Source organism: Lampris incognitus, chromosome 12 (assembly GCF_029633865.1).
Source record: "Lampris incognitus isolate fLamInc1 chromosome 12, fLamInc1.hap2, whole genome shotgun sequence".
Lineage (NCBI taxonomy): Eukaryota > Metazoa > Chordata > Actinopteri > Lampriformes > Lampridae > Lampris > Lampris incognitus.
This window is the reverse complement of record NC_079222.1, coordinates 25995752-26014674: the sequence shown is the minus strand read 5'-3', so window position 1 is coordinate 26014674 and position 18923 is coordinate 25995752. Positions and strand designations below refer to the sequence as shown.

Genomic DNA, 18923 nt, shown 5'->3' with positions numbered 1-18923 from the left:
AACACGGCTGTAGGGCAGAGCTGTGTCATGCGGCACTGCTTACCTCATGTTGTCCTTCCTCTGAACCGTCACATACATCTCATACACTCTGCCCTGAGGAACAGCCCCTGCTGGGACCAGCAGACTTACTCCTGGAGAAAACACAAACACACACACACACAAACTTATAAATACTCTATATACATATATAAAAACAGAGTTGTGAGTTGTCATGTGCGGCAGGAGAGTCCCCATAGCTATTGCTGCTGTCATGATGGATTTGCTAGATTTCTTTTGCCCATTGTCACATGATGACATGATTGACCAAAGAGATAAAGGACAGCACGATGAAAACTGAACCAAATTCTCATACTGAAGGTTTTTATAGACATACCCTCTAATAGGTGTACATGACATTAGGGTCCCTAATATTTGCTAATTTTCATCCATCCATCCATTATCCAAACCGCTTATCCTGCTCTCAGGGTCACGGGGATGCTGCAGCCTATCCCAGCAGTCATTGGGTGGCAGGGGGGGGGGACACCCTGGACAGGTCGCCAGTCCATCACATGGCCGACACACACACACATTCACACCTAAGGACAATTTAGGACAGCTGATTCACCTGACCTGCAGGTCTTTGGACTGTGGGAGGAAACCGGCATGCAAACTCCACACAGAGGATGACCCGGGATGACTCCCAATGTTGGACTACCCCGGGGCTCGAACACAAGACTTTCTTGCTGTGAGGCGACCACGCTGACCACTGCGCCACAGTGCTAAAATTTGCTAATTTTATTTTTAACGAATGCTAATTTAATTTCTAAAATTTGCTAATATTATTAAAAAAAACATCAATTATTTTCCTCTTTAAGAGTATATACCAAACTATACTAGTCACAAGGAATGGCTTGCATCAGTAAAAAGGAGTTAAAACCTCAGTGAAAGCCCTGACAATTTTTCTCTGAGGTCTGTAATCATTTTTACTTTCCCTCAGTCCCAAATGTACAGACTATGGCACATTTCTGCTTATCATATGGCATAGGGAAATAATGTGACATTTCATTTCCAAAATCAATGATCTCTCTACTCTTCATAACATTCTCATATTGCCACGCTGGAGCCGCTGCCAGCATGATTTACATGTTTTCATCTCAGACTGATTTGATATGACGTTCTGTCCAATCCATACTCTCTCTCTCCCTCTCTCTCTCTCTGTCTCGCACCCTCTCCCTCCCCCCTCTCTTTCACTCCCTCCCTCCCTCTCTCTTTCTCCCTCCCTCCCTCTCTCTCACTCTCTCCCTCCCCCACTCCCTCCCTCTCTCTCCATCCCATCCTCTCTCTCTCCCTCCTTTCACTCCCTCATTCTCTCTCTCCCTCCCTCTCTCTCTCTTTTACGCCCTCATTCTCTCTCTCCCTCCCATCCTCTCTCTCCCTCCCTTTCTCTCTCCTCGCTCTCTTTCACTCCCTCCTTCTCTTTCTGCCTCCCTCCCTCGCTCACTCTCTCCCTCTCTCTCTTTCACTCCCTCGTTCTCTCTCCCTCCCTCTCTCTTTCACTCACTCATTCTCTCCCTCTCTCTCTCTCCCCCTCTCTCTCTGTCTGTCCATCTCTCTGTGGGGTTACACAGATAGCTCATTGATTTCTCATGTCCTTGTAGTGAACTTTTCAAAGGGTGACAGACGGCGCTCCTCGCTAGCTAGCAAAGGCAATCACAACTCCACTACAGGGACATCCAGCTCTCTGCCACCCTCCCTGCTTCCAAACCTTCAGCGTGATGGGAAAATGCGTTACAGAATGCAAAATACCAAACAGCCAGAATGTCAGTGCCACAAAATATTTCATTACCCAGACACACAAACAGATCAGATGACAAATGCTCTTTTCCTCCCCTCTCTATCATACGATGAGGTGGCTAAGCACTACCGCTGGCTGAAGACATTTTTCCAGTGACCAAAAAACAAATAAATAAATAAATATACTGAATAAAATTTTATATAATATATATTAAAAAATATATATATAAACTGGAGAAGCTGGTGTATCCTTTAATGTCTTAGCCTTTGTTTTCTATGACTGTCCATATGCAGCTGCAGCATGTTGCAAACAGCCCACATGTGTTTGAAGTGAGGACAGCATAGCTAGTGGAAGGGGTCTGAAATAGTACACCTTGGCCTGAGGACTCCTCATAAAAACACACCCAACTATCCATCAACCGCAGTCCCACTGTGTATGTAAGCCATGGCTCTGATTGTTTACATATGTTTTATATCTTGCTTCAGAGTCAAATCTGTGTGTGTCTCAAAGTAGTCCTTATGGTGTGTGGGGGTAGGGCATGTTAAACATCGAGTGTAGAGATAAAAGAGTAATTCTAGTCCTAGTCTGCCAAGAAAACACTTCAAATCCATCCATTCATCCATTCATCCATCCATCCATCCATCCATCCATCCATCCATCCATCCATCCATCCATCCATCCATTATCCAAGCTGCTTATCCTAATTAGGGTCGTGGGATGCTGGAGCCTATCTAAGCAGTCATTGGGCAGAAGGCGGGGAAACACCCTGGACAGGTCGCCAGTCCATCACAGGGCTGACACACACACACACACACACACACACACACACCCCTAAGGACAATTTAGTAAGTCCGATTCATCTGACCTACATGTCTTTGGACCGTGGGAGCACCCGGAGGAAACCCACGCAGACACGGGGAGAACATGCAAGCTCCACACAGAGGATGACCCGGGACGACCACCAAGGTTGGACTACCCCGGGGTTCGAACCCAGGACCCTCTTGCTGTGAGGCAACAGCCCTAACCACTGGACGACCGTGCTGCCCCAACACTTCAAATATAACCACATATTGTTCAGTTAGTGCAGAACAGTACAAAGATTAAAAACTATATCAAATGTAGGATTAAAAGTGTCAAAGTTATTCCTGGGTCATATCGACAGGTACATTCTGGATATGTCTGTGAGGTTTTATGCAAATATCAGCTTTTTTTGAAACACTGTTAAAGCTCCTAACTTCAGCATTTCCAAGCTGTTAGAATAACCATATAGGACAAGAAGATCTATTTGACTGAAATTGGTCTGCAATTTATTGTCACTGGAACGGGCCGAGGAAGCGTTCCTTTAATTAGCTCATTGATTGGAGTCTATGAGTTCTTGTTCCAGCCTGCTCAAAATGCATCATTAAACTTTCAAAAATCAAGAGAGGGCCCACCATGTGAATTTTGTGCTATTTGTGCTGTAGAATTTTGCTCAAAGGAGACATTTTAGGCTGAGAGCATCATCACCAGCTCATTTTGATGAAGAAAAGCAGCCCCTCTAGTGCAAAGAATGAGGGTCAGATGGATGATGCCTCTATGTCTAGCTGTACCGTGGAGGGATGTGAATACCTTTATTACACACACACACGTATACAAACACACAAACACAATAACATACAGTACACACAGTAACATACAGGCCATACAGATGGTCACACTCACAGCTCCTCACACACATATACACTTGTACATTTCTTCTTTCAGCTTAAAGCTCCTATTCTTGATTTTTTTGCCAAAGGGATGGCTGATGAAGTACCTGTGGGAAGCCACTGGGTGGATGAAAATGGACAGTTCTGATCAACAAAGATGAAGAGTGACACAGAGAAGTTATTAGCTTTAAAAAGACTGAAATAAAGCACTCTGGCATTAGTTCCTTCAGGGAATTCAGAATTCATCTATTATTTAGTTGTGTGTATTTTCTGGAAAACTCAGCAGGTTTTGTCAAAAACACAAGAGAACACATCAAATCACATAAAAAAAAAAAAGTTTTGAAACTCCTAGCCCTTTTTGGTACCTGAGTTTGGCACGATGAGGTGCCCCCCCTGGGAGTTGAAGGAGCCCAAGGCAGTGCAGGATGGGTCCCTGGTGCGGAGTAACGTCTGGGTCTGGGTGCGGCGGCCCATAGTACCATCATTGTTGTCCAGGAGGCAGTGTGGCAGCTTAGGAGACAGCTTAGAAGAAAAGTCCCCTCCCAGGTCATCCTGCGGAGTAACCAAGCCCGAGGAGTTGTACACCTTGATCTTCAGGTTGGGAAGAGGGTCCAGTAGTGGAGAGTTGGTCATGGGGATCTTATCCGCTACATCATGGAGGGCATAGACGGGGCCACGGTACATGGCTGCTGCTGACGTCAGGTCAGGGGGTGCAGTTAGGAGGTCAGCTGGAAGAGGCAGGGAAGTGACATCAGTCAAGAAAAGTAATGGTTTAAGAAAGGTAGTGTGATCATCATACGCACATCGCAATAAACCAACTGTGAATATGGAGAAGTGGTAAGGGACCTGCTTGAAACAAAAACAAGAGTGAACCTCAGGGAATAAAATGTTGGTTGGTCTCAGTGAGACTTCTGCCTCACTCTGCTGAATTTGTACTGTGCAGTGATTTTCGCTGTCAAGGAAAGTCCTCTTCAGTGCTAAGAAACTGTATGCAGCGAAGTGAGTCTCAGCTGTGACTCATGAGCAACAGATGGCATCACTAATGCTCAGTTTACCTAACAGGTACAAGTAGAAATGTTCAATAGCTGGGCTCAGTGGACGAGATACAGAAAGCGGATACTCTGTCCTAACTCTCCTCATCTCCTTTCTTTGTTCGCTAAAGATGCAATGTCTCTAAAAAAAAAAAATAATAAAAAAATAATAATAACAATCAGTTTTTTTTACTAACTATATAAAATAATGTTTTACTAATTATATAAAAAGTACTTGCCATAATCTCAAAGCTATGAAATCAGGTGGAATCTTGGAAGATTTTTTTAAGAATCCTAATATTACATTGATTATAGTAGTAGTAGTAGTAGTAGTAGTATTAAAATACATTTATTGCATTTTGATTATGGTTTTTATTGTGATCATGGTGTTACGTCTTATTATTATTATTGTTGTTGTTGTTATTATTATTTATATTAGCTGCGGCAGTTTCTGTGGTTGGCCCCCCCCCTTAATTCGCTACAATATTAGTATTATGATCAGAATTAGTAATAGCAGCAGCAGCAGTAGTTGTATCAGTGTTTCTCCTTGCTGTCGATGGCTTTCTTTGTCTCTCTCTCTTTCTTTTTAATCCTTCCCCTGAACGCCGAGTTTCTTTTTTCTCTTGTGCATCAGAAACTTTTCCTGGACGGTTCTCGTGTCTTTCCGCCATAGCTTCCAAGCCCGGAAGCTTCTGGCAGAAAGGCCTGAAGGCAAGCCAAGCCAACAGAGCCATGCGAACGCTTTGTCACACGGAAGTTCAGCTCTGGCAAAGCAATCACTTCCTTTTTTTTTTTAATTGAACGTTATGAAAATACAATCCGCAATTTTCAGACATTCAGCTGTTAATCAAGCAATGCTGGCTGACGTAAAATGCATCACTACGCATCACTTCCGGTGCAACAGCGCGGGAACGCAACGCGGAAATATTGCCCCAGACGCCGCATTTAAAACCCTGGTATACTGCGAGATACAGAGGGAGTTACCTGGCGGTGACAGGCGCCATCCTCATTGTGTGAACTCATCTGGCAAGGGTTAATTTTAAAGTTATCGATAAGAGCAAATTATGTGATCAGGGATCTGTTTCCGCTATCACTTTATTTATTTATGTATTTTTCCTCCCTTTTTCTCCCCAGTTGTATCCGGCCAATTACCCCACTCTTCCGAGCCGTCCCGCTCGCTGCTCTACTCCCACATGCCTCCTCCGATACATGTGGAGTCGCCAGCCGCTTCTTTTCACCTGACAGTGAAGAGTTTCACGAGGGGGACGTAGCGCGTTGGGGGGGGGGTCATGCTATTCCCCCTCCCTGCTGAACAAGCGCCCCGACCGACCAAAGGAGGCGCTAGTGCAGCGACCAGGACACATACCCACATCCGGCTTCCCACCCGCAGACACGGCCAACTGTGTCTGTAGGGACGCCTGACCAAGCCGGAGGCAACACGGGGATTCGAACCGGCAATCCCCGTGTTGTTAATCAACGTAATAGACCGCCACGCTCCCCGGACACCCTCCCCCCCGCTATTGCTTTTTGAAATGGGTTATTTTCATTTTAATAATTTCAAGTTCTTGTATCTGGTTTTGGAAATCATATCAATATTGACTTTTCCTGAATTACAAAACCACGCTGGGTTTTAATTATTACACATAAACCAAAATGGCTTGCTGTTTTACACTCGGGCCCGCTATTACAGAAACATGTACTGAGTTTTTACTTACTTTATAAAGCTTTCCCCCTTTTACAGCTAAAAACGCATAGGGACATATTAAGTGTCAAGTCTTATCCATGAGCAGTTTTTGACGTGCTTACATTTAGGGAAACTCAGATCCATCTGCAAGACTGTCCAAAGACAGCTTAATACAAAGGACACCGTGAAGTCTGTTTTCTGACATGCACAGTTCGATATTGAAGCCAGGCTGCATGGATTTTTTTTCTCCAAATATAAGGACTTGTGGCCCCTGCAGTACTGGCAGTGATGAACATAGCTGAAACAATAAGATGAAGTAAGACTTCCTCTCTACTTTCCTTCTTTTTTAAATGTTCCTCTTCATATCGTCATGGGAAACAACTCTGGTTCCTGCAAATGATGGGGCTATCTCTCTCTTGTGCCAGTGACTTTTACAAAAATCTATCTGCCGGACATTTGTCTCATTCATACTGAGAGACCCAGGGCTTTAAAATAAAGATGCAAAAAAAACCCACAGAGGAAGTAGTGACTATCAAGAGGATCAGGGTTCCCCATCACCTACTCATTGAGAGAAGAGAGATTCCCCATGTCCAGTCAGTATTTTCCTATTCCTTACAGACAGATCCTGGTCCTTTTCCACCTACAACTAAGACATTTATGAAAATCCCTCCACTATTTTCCAGAGATATCAGTTTCCCTTTGTCCTTTTTCTTAAGAAGAGAGATTGCTCATCCCCTCATTTACAGTTCCTATACTCCTCCACTCTCACCCAATTTCCCCTCGGGATAAATAAAGTATTTCTGATTTCTGATTCCAAAGATCACAGGTACCTCCCCGCACCTATATATCCAGTCTCATCACAATTCTCCATCAATTTTCCAGAAATGTTCAAGTCCCTCCTTCAAACCAGTTGCAGTGTTTCTAGATCCCTCCTTTCCAGATCCAGAGCTGCTAGATCACTCCACCTGATTTTTTAGTGATATTGGTGCTCTTCCCTCTTTCCTTTTCAGAGCTTCCAAAGACTCCAAATTCCTTGTAAAACTATCCTGGGTTAGCCAGCACAATATCATTACATATACATACGTTATTACCCAGCTGCACTTCACCTCAACCTGCAGCTGTAGAATATATCGTCATTTTTTCTAGCTTTCCTGTCCATATACTGTAGCTGTCTCTACCACTTGTCAGAGTTAACTTTTAGGCCTTGTCCCTTTGCTTCCCCTTTAACTCTACCCCTTGTCCCAGAGTGTCCTCATTTGGGTAATGGCCCTTCACAATGAAGCTAAAATGGGAAAATGGGACACCACTCGTTTACACCATCAGCAGCTGAGTAACCAGGGAAAGGCCGGGAGAAGAGTACATGATCACCAGCATTATCCAATTATAACTGAAAAAACTAACACAGCTGGATACCACAGGTAACTAGTTTTTGTTGACATATAATCTCTGACATATAATCTTTTCAACTCACTGATATTCTCCTTTACATGGACGCCTTGTCAGGAAGCAGTTCTGTTTTAATCAACTCGATTATTTTATTGGGTAAATAACATTTACATTTGCAAATTAAGGGCCTGACATTTTTCCCTGAGAAGTGGCAGAGACATCTGCAGTATAAGGACAGGAAAGCTGGAAAAAATGATGAGATATTCTATGTTTACATTTACAGGGGCCAAGTACTTTCAGCCTTGATTCCATGGTAAACTACACCTATGGACTCACCTCGCTAAGTCCTTTGGTCCAACCAATGACTGTCACTCTGCTATACAAATTGCTATAATAATAAACCATAGACACAGACTCCATAATCTCCCTGCACCATAGAGGAATCTAAACAATTTATTACCGGTTCGGACATTAATTATTAGTCCCCCACAAAGCCATGCACCTCAGACAGTAAAAATGGCTTTATTAAATGTCAGGTCGCTAATAAATAAGTCATTTTTAGTTAATGATCTTATAACCCGGATTTCACCTTACTGACCGAGACCTGGTTGGACAGAAATGGCACAGTCGTGCTCATTGAGACTGCACCTCCTGGCTTCAAATTCATCCATACCACCAGATATGAAAGGAGAAGTGGTGGAATAGCTGCTGTCTTCTTTAATGTCTATGGATACGAAGAAATCCCCCTCGGGGAATCCACGTCTTTTGAATACCTTGCTTTTACTAAATAATGTCATGCTATGATTTTAATAATAACTGTCTATCCATCCATCCATTATCCAAGCCGCTTATCCTGTTCTCAGCGTCACAGGGATGCTGGAGCCTATCCCAGCAGTCATTGGGCAGCAGGTGGGGAGACACCCTGGACAGGCCACCAGGCCATCACAGGGCCATCACAGGCCCCCCCCCCCCCGGCCCCACCACACCACACCACACCACACCACACCACACCACACACACATTCATACCTAGGGACAATTTAGTACGGCCGATTCATCTGACCTGCATGTATTTGGACTGTGGGAGGAAACCGGAGCACCCGGGGGAAAAACAAGCAGACACGGGGAGAACATGCAAACTCCGCACAGAGAACGACCCAGGATGACTCCCAAGGTTGGACTACCCTGGGGCTCGAACCCAGGACCTTCTTGCTGTGAGGCGACTGCACTAACCACTGCACCACCGTGCCGCCATATAACTGTCTACCGGCCACCAAAATCTAAATATGGCTTTCTTGATGAATTTTCTGAGTTACTGTCCGAAGTCTCCACCGACTACGACTGTTTAATTAGCTCAGGTGATTTAATGTTCATGCTGACAATCAAACAGACCCTGAAGCCAGAAACGTATGTAGCTTACTCTGGACTTAGTCATATCAAAAGGACTTAATATCACTGTACCCTGTATCATGGATGTTTCTATTTCAGATCACTGTTGCATATTCTTTGATGTGTCTGCTTTTCCTGTACAACAGACGAGAACAATCAAAAACATGTACCATTGATAATAATACAATTGAAATCTTTAAGAAAACTGTAAATGAGTTATCATGTTCATGGCATCACCAACTGAGGGTCTTGTGAACAACTTCAGCTCAAAAATATGAAATATCAGCGGTGTCCAGGTGGTGTAGCGGTCTATTCTGTTGGCTACCAACACGGGGATCGGCGGTGTGAATCCCTGTGTTACCTCTGGCTTGGTCGGGCATCCCTACAGACACAAATGGCCGTGTCTGCGAGTGGGAAGCGGGATGTGGGTATGTGTTCTGGTCGCTGCACTAGCGCCTCCTCTGGTTGGTCGGGAGAAATGGAGTGGTTTTTAGACAGTTTAAGAGAAAGTGTCACCAGGCAGAATGACAGTGGAGAAAGACGTAATTGCGGGTTCACCATGAAATCTACAAGGATAGAGTGAATGACTACAATAAAGAAATTAAACGGGCCGGAGGGTCTTTCTTCTCTAAAATCACTAATGAAAATATTATCAATAGTAAAGTGCTCCTCTCCACTGCTGATTGACTTATTAATCCACCATCTCCCACCCCATCAGAGATGCTGTCCACTGAAATATATGAGCAATTCACGACATTCTTCAGGAACAAAATTGTTGCCATTAGACAGAACATTAGTGCCTCAAGATTCAGAAATGAACCTATCCTCCAGTTCTCCGGGAATATTTCTGGCGCCATGTCTCACTTTGACCATCTAGATTGCTGGAATAGGCTCAAGCATCCCCGCGACCCTGAGAGCAGGATAAGCGGCACAGATAATAGATGGATGGATGGACCCTAAAAAACTAGGCAATATTGTTGGGCAGCTCAGCCTCCACCTTCTGCTTGGATCCTCTCCCTGCCACAATTTTTAAAACTGTTTTTAACTGCTTAGCACCTGAGGTATTAGAAATTATTAACTGCTATCTTCGGTCAGGTATATTTCCTGTAGCGCTTAAAACAGCTGTCATTAAACAACTTCTGAAGAAGCACAATCTTGCTCCGGTTTCCCCCACTATTAAAAGAAACATGCATGCTGTCTGTGCCCCTGACCAAGGCAATGGGAAAATAACTGGAGTTGGTCCTCAGGTGCAGCATGAAGGCAGCAGCCCACTACCCCTAGCTGCACAGATCACAGCTAGGATGGGTTAATTTGCAGTAAATGAATTTCCCCAAGGAAAGGAAACTTTTTTTAAATTGCCAACTATAGGCCCATCTCCAACATACCATTCCTCAGCAAAATACTTGAAAAAGCAGTTTATTCTCAGCTTAATAACTATTGAACATCAAACAACCTTCTAGACATTTATCAGTCAGGTTTTTGATCTCACCAGAGTACAGCAACAGCACTTGTCAAAGTTGTGAACGACCTGTCTATGAACAGAGATTCTAATTAATGATCAGTTCTTGTGCTCCTGGATCTCAGTGCCGTCTTCAACACTGTTGACCATGATATTTTACGAGAGAGATTAGAAAAATGGGTCGGCCTATCTGACCCGTTTTTGAACTGGTTCAGAACCTACCTACAGGACAGGCAGTTCTTTGTGTCCACCGGAGACTTTGTCTCAAACAAAGTGGGTATTATTTGTGGGGTACCGCAAGTTCAATTCTTGGGCCATTACTATTTAAACTCTATATGCTCCCACTCACACATTATACAAAAACACAAAATAAATTACCATAACTATGTAGATGATTCACTACTGTACATATCCCTATCTTCTGATGACCTAGATCCCATACATTCCCTGACTCAGTGTATTGATGATATCAATTTATGGATGTTGGAGAACATTTTAAAACTGAACAAAGACAAAACAGAAAAACCAATTTTTGGTTCAAAGGCTCAGAGACACACAATTACAGCTCATCTCAGTTCTCTGTTGCTGGCGAGCAAATGTGAAGCTATAAATCTGGATGTAATCATAGATGGTGATCTTAATTTTAAGAGCCATATCAATTATCTCACAAGACCAGCCTTTTACCATCTTAAAAACATTTCAAAACTAAAGGCCTTTCTATCAAAATCAGTCTGAGAAATTAATCCATGCAAATAGATTAGACGACCATAATGGTATATTCACGGGCCTCCAAAAATCAACTACAGCTAATTCAAAATGTGGCTGCACGAGTTCTCACCAGAACGAAAGAGTATGAACACATTACACCTGTTCTTACATCTCTGCAGTGGCTCCCCGTCAAAACTAGAACGTTTCGTATACAAGTGTTACTTGTATACAAAGCTCTATATGGCGTTGCCCTTCAGTATATAAAAGGCATGCTAATTAGATTTGAACCAGCAAGAACGCTCAGGTCCACAGGCAGTGGTCTTCTAACATCCGTCTTACTAACTCTAAAGCAGGGGGCGCTGCCTTTTGTGTTTATGTCCCAAGTACATGGAACGCCCTGCCTGAGGACCTGAGAGAGGCCCCCACACTGGACACTTTTAAAAGCAGGTTAAAAACCTTACTTTTCAAAACAGCCTATGGCTATGTGGCTACACCCACACCCACACACACACACACACACACACACACATTTTTGCATAATTATTTGCAAAGAAATATACTCACATTTGTACACCACGTCTTTACCGGCACAGGAAGCCATTTTCTATCTTCAACCACAGTTCGCAATGCGTTCCTTCGACCGCTCGTTTTCGGGTCTGCATCTGGTAACGCTCTGTTTGGAGCGCCATCTGGAGGGCCAGATTAACACTACCCCTCAATCTCAAATAAAATGGGGACACCCTACAATATGCGCGCAATACGGAAGGGTGAGTGGTAGGAGAGCATTGAGATGGGACCTTTGAGAGTTTGTAAAGGTAAAAGAAGATGTGTTAGTTACTGAAATAAAAGGACGTTGTCTAATACGCATTTCATCAAAGGTGTAAGGAATTGATCTCCGTGCGATCTTTAAAATTCTGCCACGTGGTGCGCAAGACCACCACATTTGTAACTCAGAGGAATTAAAGGGATAATTCGTTGATTTTCAACCTTATCTCTATCTGCAACAGGGATAGCACATGAAAAACACCTGCAGTTAATCCTGATCATTTCTGCATCTTTGGAGTGGCAATAGAATATATATCTACATATATATATTATTTTTTTTTGTGACCACCAAGTGACTATCGTGATGTCAGTAGGCGGCCAGAAAAAAAAGGCTTTCTAATACTCTAATCTACTCTAAACACACTGTTCAAAAACACATCCTCCTCCTTTCAACCAAGCAACAGTTCCGTTGGCGTACATGGCGTCCCACAACAATCGCACAGAGGATTTTATGGATGATGATACACGCCGTGGGAAAGACAACTCTGACATCCCTGTCAGTATATAGCACACAGTGAGGACTTTACTGCTTCAATCCAGTACAGTACTCATTAACACTGGTTGTACATACTCAAAACCGTCAGTGAAATTCCCCTTTAAGATCAAATGTAAATGAATTACTGATTCGTTGACAGGGCGCGGAAGCAGGGCAGGCTAAGCTAACTGCTAGCCCATGCAGACCAGCAGTCCTGGACAGTGATTTTTTTCATTTATTTTTTTTGTTTAGTTTGGATATATGTGTTAGTTTGGATAAATGTGTTCTTGTAGTTTTGGGATATGTGTTTTTGTCTTTGTGTGGCACTGCTGTGGGCTGGGGGAAACTATATCTCATTTCATTTCATTCTGATTTTCTTACTTCTGATTAAACAATGGTGCTATAACCGTCAGCCATCTCCTTTGCTGCATCAAATATTCAATGAAGAGCTTAATTCTTATTCCTAGACCTTGATATACTGAAGGGAGCCTATTTATCAATATCTATTGTGTTAGCACAATTTCACAACTTGGATTACAATTGGGACAAATTGAAGGGGGGGGAGGTAGATTTTTAAGAAGGAAAAACAAAAAAGGATTAAAGCAAGCATGTCAAATTTGAAAATAAACCATAAATTGGCTGTCCTCCCCTGTTTTTCTTCATTTGTTTACTAATCATTTTGTCAGGTGTTAAATGATTTAAATTTATTTTCAGAAAACTAATGTGTAGGCTTTTTTATGACTCATCTGGTGAAATGAGGCAAGTAATGAACAGGGATGCAGTGTGCTCACTTCAACTGATTTAAATTAAAAACATGTCCTTTGATTTATCGGGCCTAAGTAGTAACCTAAAACAGCCTGATACGCAAAAATATTAACTGTTGAATACATACGAGAGGGCTGTCTATAAGCCTGGTCCACCGTCAAAATAATTTGGCAGCATATTCACCCAATTATCTTTATGTGGACATTTTTTTCCAATAAAAAAGAACCTTAAGCCATTAATGAACTTAGAAAAGTGTGTCCAATATAAACAATTATGTAAATAATCAAAATTGAATTTTGTCGAGGTCATGAAGTCAGAATTTATTCATCTATATGTCTTACCCTGCTATATTCCAATCAACTCTTCTTTGCCAGAGGAATATTCCACCAGTGCTGTAATGTTGTACAGCATGTAGCAGACAGACAAACATACACCTGTACTACATTCATTTATTTGACAGCATACAATCAGATCTGAAAAGAAAAATTTAAGGTTTAATAAATCACATGGGGTCTCAATCTCATTTTGCTTTATTTCTGGCACAGGCCTTATGATGTTAGTTATGTAGTGAGATTTTTTTTTATCTGTACTGATTTGATTTATTTTAATATTTGGGCATTTTCCTAATTTAAAGACTTGGTTCTTTTTTTTTTTGATCCCCCCCCTTTTTTCCCCCATTGTATCCGGCCAACTACCCCACTCTTCCGAGCTGTCCCGGTCTCTGCTCCACCCCCTCTGCCAATCCGAGCAGGGCTGCAGACTACCACATGCCTCCTCTGATACATATGGAGTCGCCAGCCTCTTCTTTTCACCTGACAGTGAGGAGTTTCACCGGGGGGGGGGGGTATAGCACATGGGAGGATCAGGCTATTCCCCCCAGTTCCCCCTCCCCTCGAACAGGCGCCCCGACCGACAAGAGGAGGCGCTAGTGCAGCGACCAGGGCACATACCCACATCTGGCTTCCCACCCACAGACACGGCCAATTGTGTCTGTAGGGACGCCTGACCAAGCTACAGGCAACACGGATATTCGAACCGGCGATCCTCATGTTGGTAGGCAATGGAATAGATGGATGCACTGGTTCTTCTTCTTTCGGGTTGTTCCCCGTTTCTCAGGGGTCGTCGGTACCATGTGAGGGCACAGCACCATGTTAACCCGGGCCTCGACCGATCCGGTATGGTTTTGTTGGATGCCCTTCCTGACACAACCACTAACCCTATGGAGCGGGGCACAGTAAAGCGCTGGATGCCATCCCAGTATTCATGGACTTGCACCCATGCCTGTCGCATGAACTTAAAGACATGCTTGATTCCCAATAAACAAAAAAAAAGCAAGAACAGGGACGTTAGCAAAACACAGAGTAATGATCTTGATGTTTCATAGGAAGGAACTGACGTCATCACTAAAAATAATGCAGTCACACTTCTGAAAGAAAAGCATCGTCTAAGTCCTCTAATTCTCCAAAGCGGGTGCAATATTTATTTAGTGCAACTGAACGTGCGGTTTACTGCCTCTTTATCTCAAATGATGGTCAATAATGTTGGTTCACTGATATTCATAAATATATTGTTTTCCCCATTGGCTTCATGTTGCGGGAGTACTTGAAGACTGATTAATTGTAAAGCAGTTTTTTCAGATCTGTATATTTTGTTCTCAATCATTTATTTATATTATTAATCCTATTTGTATCTTTATTAGGGGTTCAAGCCCAAAAGGGCTGAAACCCTATTATTTTTGTGTTCGTTTATTATTATTATCATTATTATTATTATTGTTGTTTTTGTTATTATTATTATTATTCAGAAATGTTTGCATAAATTCCCGTGACATGGTAAATGGTAGAGACATGAGCTTTTGCCGATTAATTGGACATTGTCTGCAAGTGCTGCCCAAGAAATATGACCCCAATGGGCCTGATGGGGGCGCTATAATTAAAGGTCAAAATTTTGAAATTTGAAAGTCATGACTCCTACGTCATAAGTCCGAGTTACATGAACAGACCACTACACTACCCGGACACCCTCATCTCTCTTTCTTTAACTAGCTTGTATTACATCTGCAGTCAAAAGGGCACATTTATATTCCCATCTTCAGTGACACACATCCACTGCCAGGACGGCAGAATCAAACACTTTTTGTCAGGTTAATGCTATGGGTTGGTAATGCAAACCTGTGTCAATGGCTCACAACACAGCTGTGCCACTGACTCACTTATAAATGATGACGTACAAGTCCCCTAAACACCTCTGATGGGAAGATAATCATTCTTAAGACACGTGTATGAATGCACAATCTCATAACACACACACACACAAACACACACACAAAAAACAAACTTCCATCATCACACAGGTATGTCCACATTACCGTACCTGTCCGAGCAGTCTTGATATTAACGGGCTGGAAGCCTCCGTTGAGGGCAGAGGAATCGATGATGTCAGAGTCAAAGTCACGGTGGTTCTTCCTGTAGATGAAGAGGGCCACGACAACGGAGATGACCAGGCACATGATCACCGCTATGACAATGCCCACATACAGCGCTACGTCATCAGTGTTAGGAGCCACTGAGGGGTGGAGGAGAGAGACAGAGAGAGAGAGAGAGAGAGAGAGAGAGAGAGAGAGAGAGAGAGAGAGAGAGAGAGAGAGAGAGAGAGAGAGAGAGAGAGAGAATTTCAAACAACTCTTTATTTTACCTAAAGCAACACTTCAACAATGACATATCCATTTCACAACATCAACATAAGTAACTCCTTTATATTAACCCATCAAAAAAAGAAAAAAGAAAAAGAAGAAGACATCATCTTCCATCACAGAACCCCAGATTGATTCAAAGAGAAAAAGAGAACAAGATGGCCAGACAGACAAGACAGGTTTTTTTCCAAGCGAAAACTGGGAAAAAAAACGAATGCACAGAAAATGTAAATCACAGAAAACGAATAATACTCTAATTAAACGAGTAATAGTAAAATATGCTTAAAACTTTATAAATTGGTTATAGTTACATACTCCCAAAGGGTTAAAAAAATTATGCAAAAACATAATTAAATAGCAATTGCCCCCCACTGACTGAGCAAATGGCTGCAGTGAAAAACCACCGTGCAATAAACTCATCTAAGTTGTTCATCAGGGTGAAGAATCTGAAATCCACTTGGACTCTGGTCTCCACCCGTGCGATGAACAAAAGAAGTAAATCTTCCTCTGAACCATTACTAATTCCACTTCCCCTACTTCTATACATCCATAACTCAGCTTGTCCCACTGCAAAATGTAAAAGTTGCAGCTTTTCTGCATCCTTCCTCTTGTACACAGCACCAAAAGTAAAAACAATTTCATTCCATTTTTTCATTCAGGAGAGAGAGCCAGAGAGAGAGAGAGAGAGACAGATAGAGAGAGAGAGAGACAGACTGAGAGACCGAGACTGAGACATAGAGAGATAGAGAGTGAGAGAGTGAGAGAGACAGAGCGAGAAAGACAGAGAGAGAGCAAGCGAGCGAGAGAGAGACAGACTGAGAGACCGAGACTGAGAGATAGAGATAGAGTGAGAGAGACAAGAGAGCGAGCGAGAGAGACAGAGAGAGAGAGACAGACTGAGACCGAGAGAGATAGAGATAGAGAGTGAGAGAGAGAGAGAGCGAGACAGAGACGACATATAGATAGCGAGAGATCGATAGATAGATAGATACATAGCTATATAGAGAGAGCGAGAGAGAGAGAGAGAGAGAGAGAGAGAGAGAGAGACAGAGAGAGAGACAGAGAGCGAGAGAGACAGAGAGAGCGAGAGACAGACATATAGATAGAGAGAGATCGATAGATAGATAGATAGATAGATAGATAGATAGATAGATAGATAGATAGATAGATAGATAGATAGATAGATAGATAGATAGATAGATAGATAGATAGATAGATAGATAGATAGATAGATAGATATAGAGAGAGACAGAGAGAGAGAGCGAGAGAGAAGTGGTAGAATGATAAATCATTACAGGAAGCAGTGATTATGTTGTTATAGGGAACAGGTTGATTTGTGCTGCAGTGTACACAGTACCAGTGGGATAGACTCCTACTCTAAGGTTAAGCTGCATACTGAAACACAACCTAACTGAGAAACATCAATGGGAAAAACCAATAGAACTACAATACCTGAGTTGAGTTTGATTTGTGTTTGATACAGACGGGCTGCGCTTAGTGGCGTGAGTATTCATCAAATGCAGATGAAATGCAATGATTAATTTTAAAACGTTTACAATATTTACAACTATCATCTAATACCATGTTAATTATACACGTGGAGTACTGAGGTTGACATATGGCATTAGTCTTTGGAGGACATACATACATAGATACATAGATACATAGATACATACATACATACATACATACATACATACATACTTAAGTAAATAAATAAACAAACAAACAAACAGACAAACATATAACCTTGTTAAAAGAAACACTCAATGGTAGGGAAAGTGCTCAACAAATAAGGAGCAAAATAATCCAGTGAGTCAAGTAAATTCAAAGTCAAGTAAGTTTTTATATATATACTATTATTATTATTCACTTATTCAAATATGCAACATGCAAATATCTACTTGATGGAAGCTGAAAGATGGCTTGCCAGGTAATTGGTATTAGATGATTGGAAGACACACACACACACACACACACACACACACACACACACACACACACACACACATCATTATGTCCGTATGTGTGTTGCGTCACATGCATAGTGATGACAAAAAGCAACAACCAACTCTTTGCTCAACGCTGCTTTACAGTTTGTTTTTTTGTTTGCTTCGACTGCCAACATGCATTGGTCAAAACTGAAGTCATATTGTCAGAAGTCTCCACACACTCAGCGAAACAGAAGTCCACGTGGATCAAACTGTGAGTCATTTTTCATCGCTTTCACACAAAATGCATTCAACGATCACATTTCCAAAATCCATGAACTCTTTTCTCATTCATACTCCACCACCTGCAAAACATTGTATATTTGCAGCATATTTTTCAAATGCCAACACCTTTTTTCCCCTCAAAACTATTCAAAAAACATTCAGAACGCAATGACGGCAAATGCTGTGCATTTCTGCAGTAGCCATATTGAACTATATAGAAAATCTTAGCAGAATATTTACAACAGAATGAAATAATAATCACTCCAAACACAGCTGACTGCAGTTCCAGCTGACAGCCTACCCTACCCGGGTGTCCTGATTTTAGTCTCGTTACCAAACAGACAGAAGGAGACGGCTTCAGAATGATTTTGTTTGGAAACATGGATCACAGAGGACAGGTTGGTGGGGCAAGAAGTGTGGCAGCAAGAGGGAGAATGCGTGGAGGACAAAGAGGGGACGACCAAGCGCGGTGGTCTCTGATGAGGCCACAATTATTGACCATGTTGTAAACCAGGCATGGGCAACATGATCCAGAAAGGGCCGGTGTGGGTGCAGGTCTTTGTTCCAACCAAGCAGTTACACACCTGATTCTTATAGTCAACCAACGGCGGCACAGTGGCCCAGTAGTTAGCACTGTCGCCTCACAGCAAGAAGGCCCTGGGTCGAACCCTGAGGTTGTCTACCCTTAGGGGTCATCCCAGGTGCTTTCTTTGTGTAGTTTTCATGTTTTCCCCGTGTGTGCGGTGGGATTTCTGCGGGTGCTACAGTTTCCCCCCACCATCAAAAAGACATGATTGTTAGGGTTAATACTCCTGCCTCTGCCCCTGACTCG

At 42.6% G+C, this 18923-nt stretch overlaps 1 protein-coding gene across 2 annotated transcripts in view; it reads right to left on the bottom strand.

The window, feature by feature from the left end:
* The window catches only part of unc5cb (unc-5 netrin receptor Cb), a 198617-nt gene that overhangs the window by 14211 nt on the left and 165483 nt on the right, over positions 1-18923 (bottom strand). For both annotated transcript variants that reach the window (XM_056291130.1, XM_056291131.1), the window contains 3 exons: positions 15557-15748; positions 3828-4190; positions 44-131 (listed from right to left, as the gene is read on the bottom strand). In XM_056291130.1, the coding sequence (XP_056147105.1) occupies positions 44-131; positions 3828-4190; positions 15557-15748 (643 nt within the window). The remainder of the gene's footprint in view (positions 1-43; positions 132-3827; positions 4191-15556; positions 15749-18923) is intronic.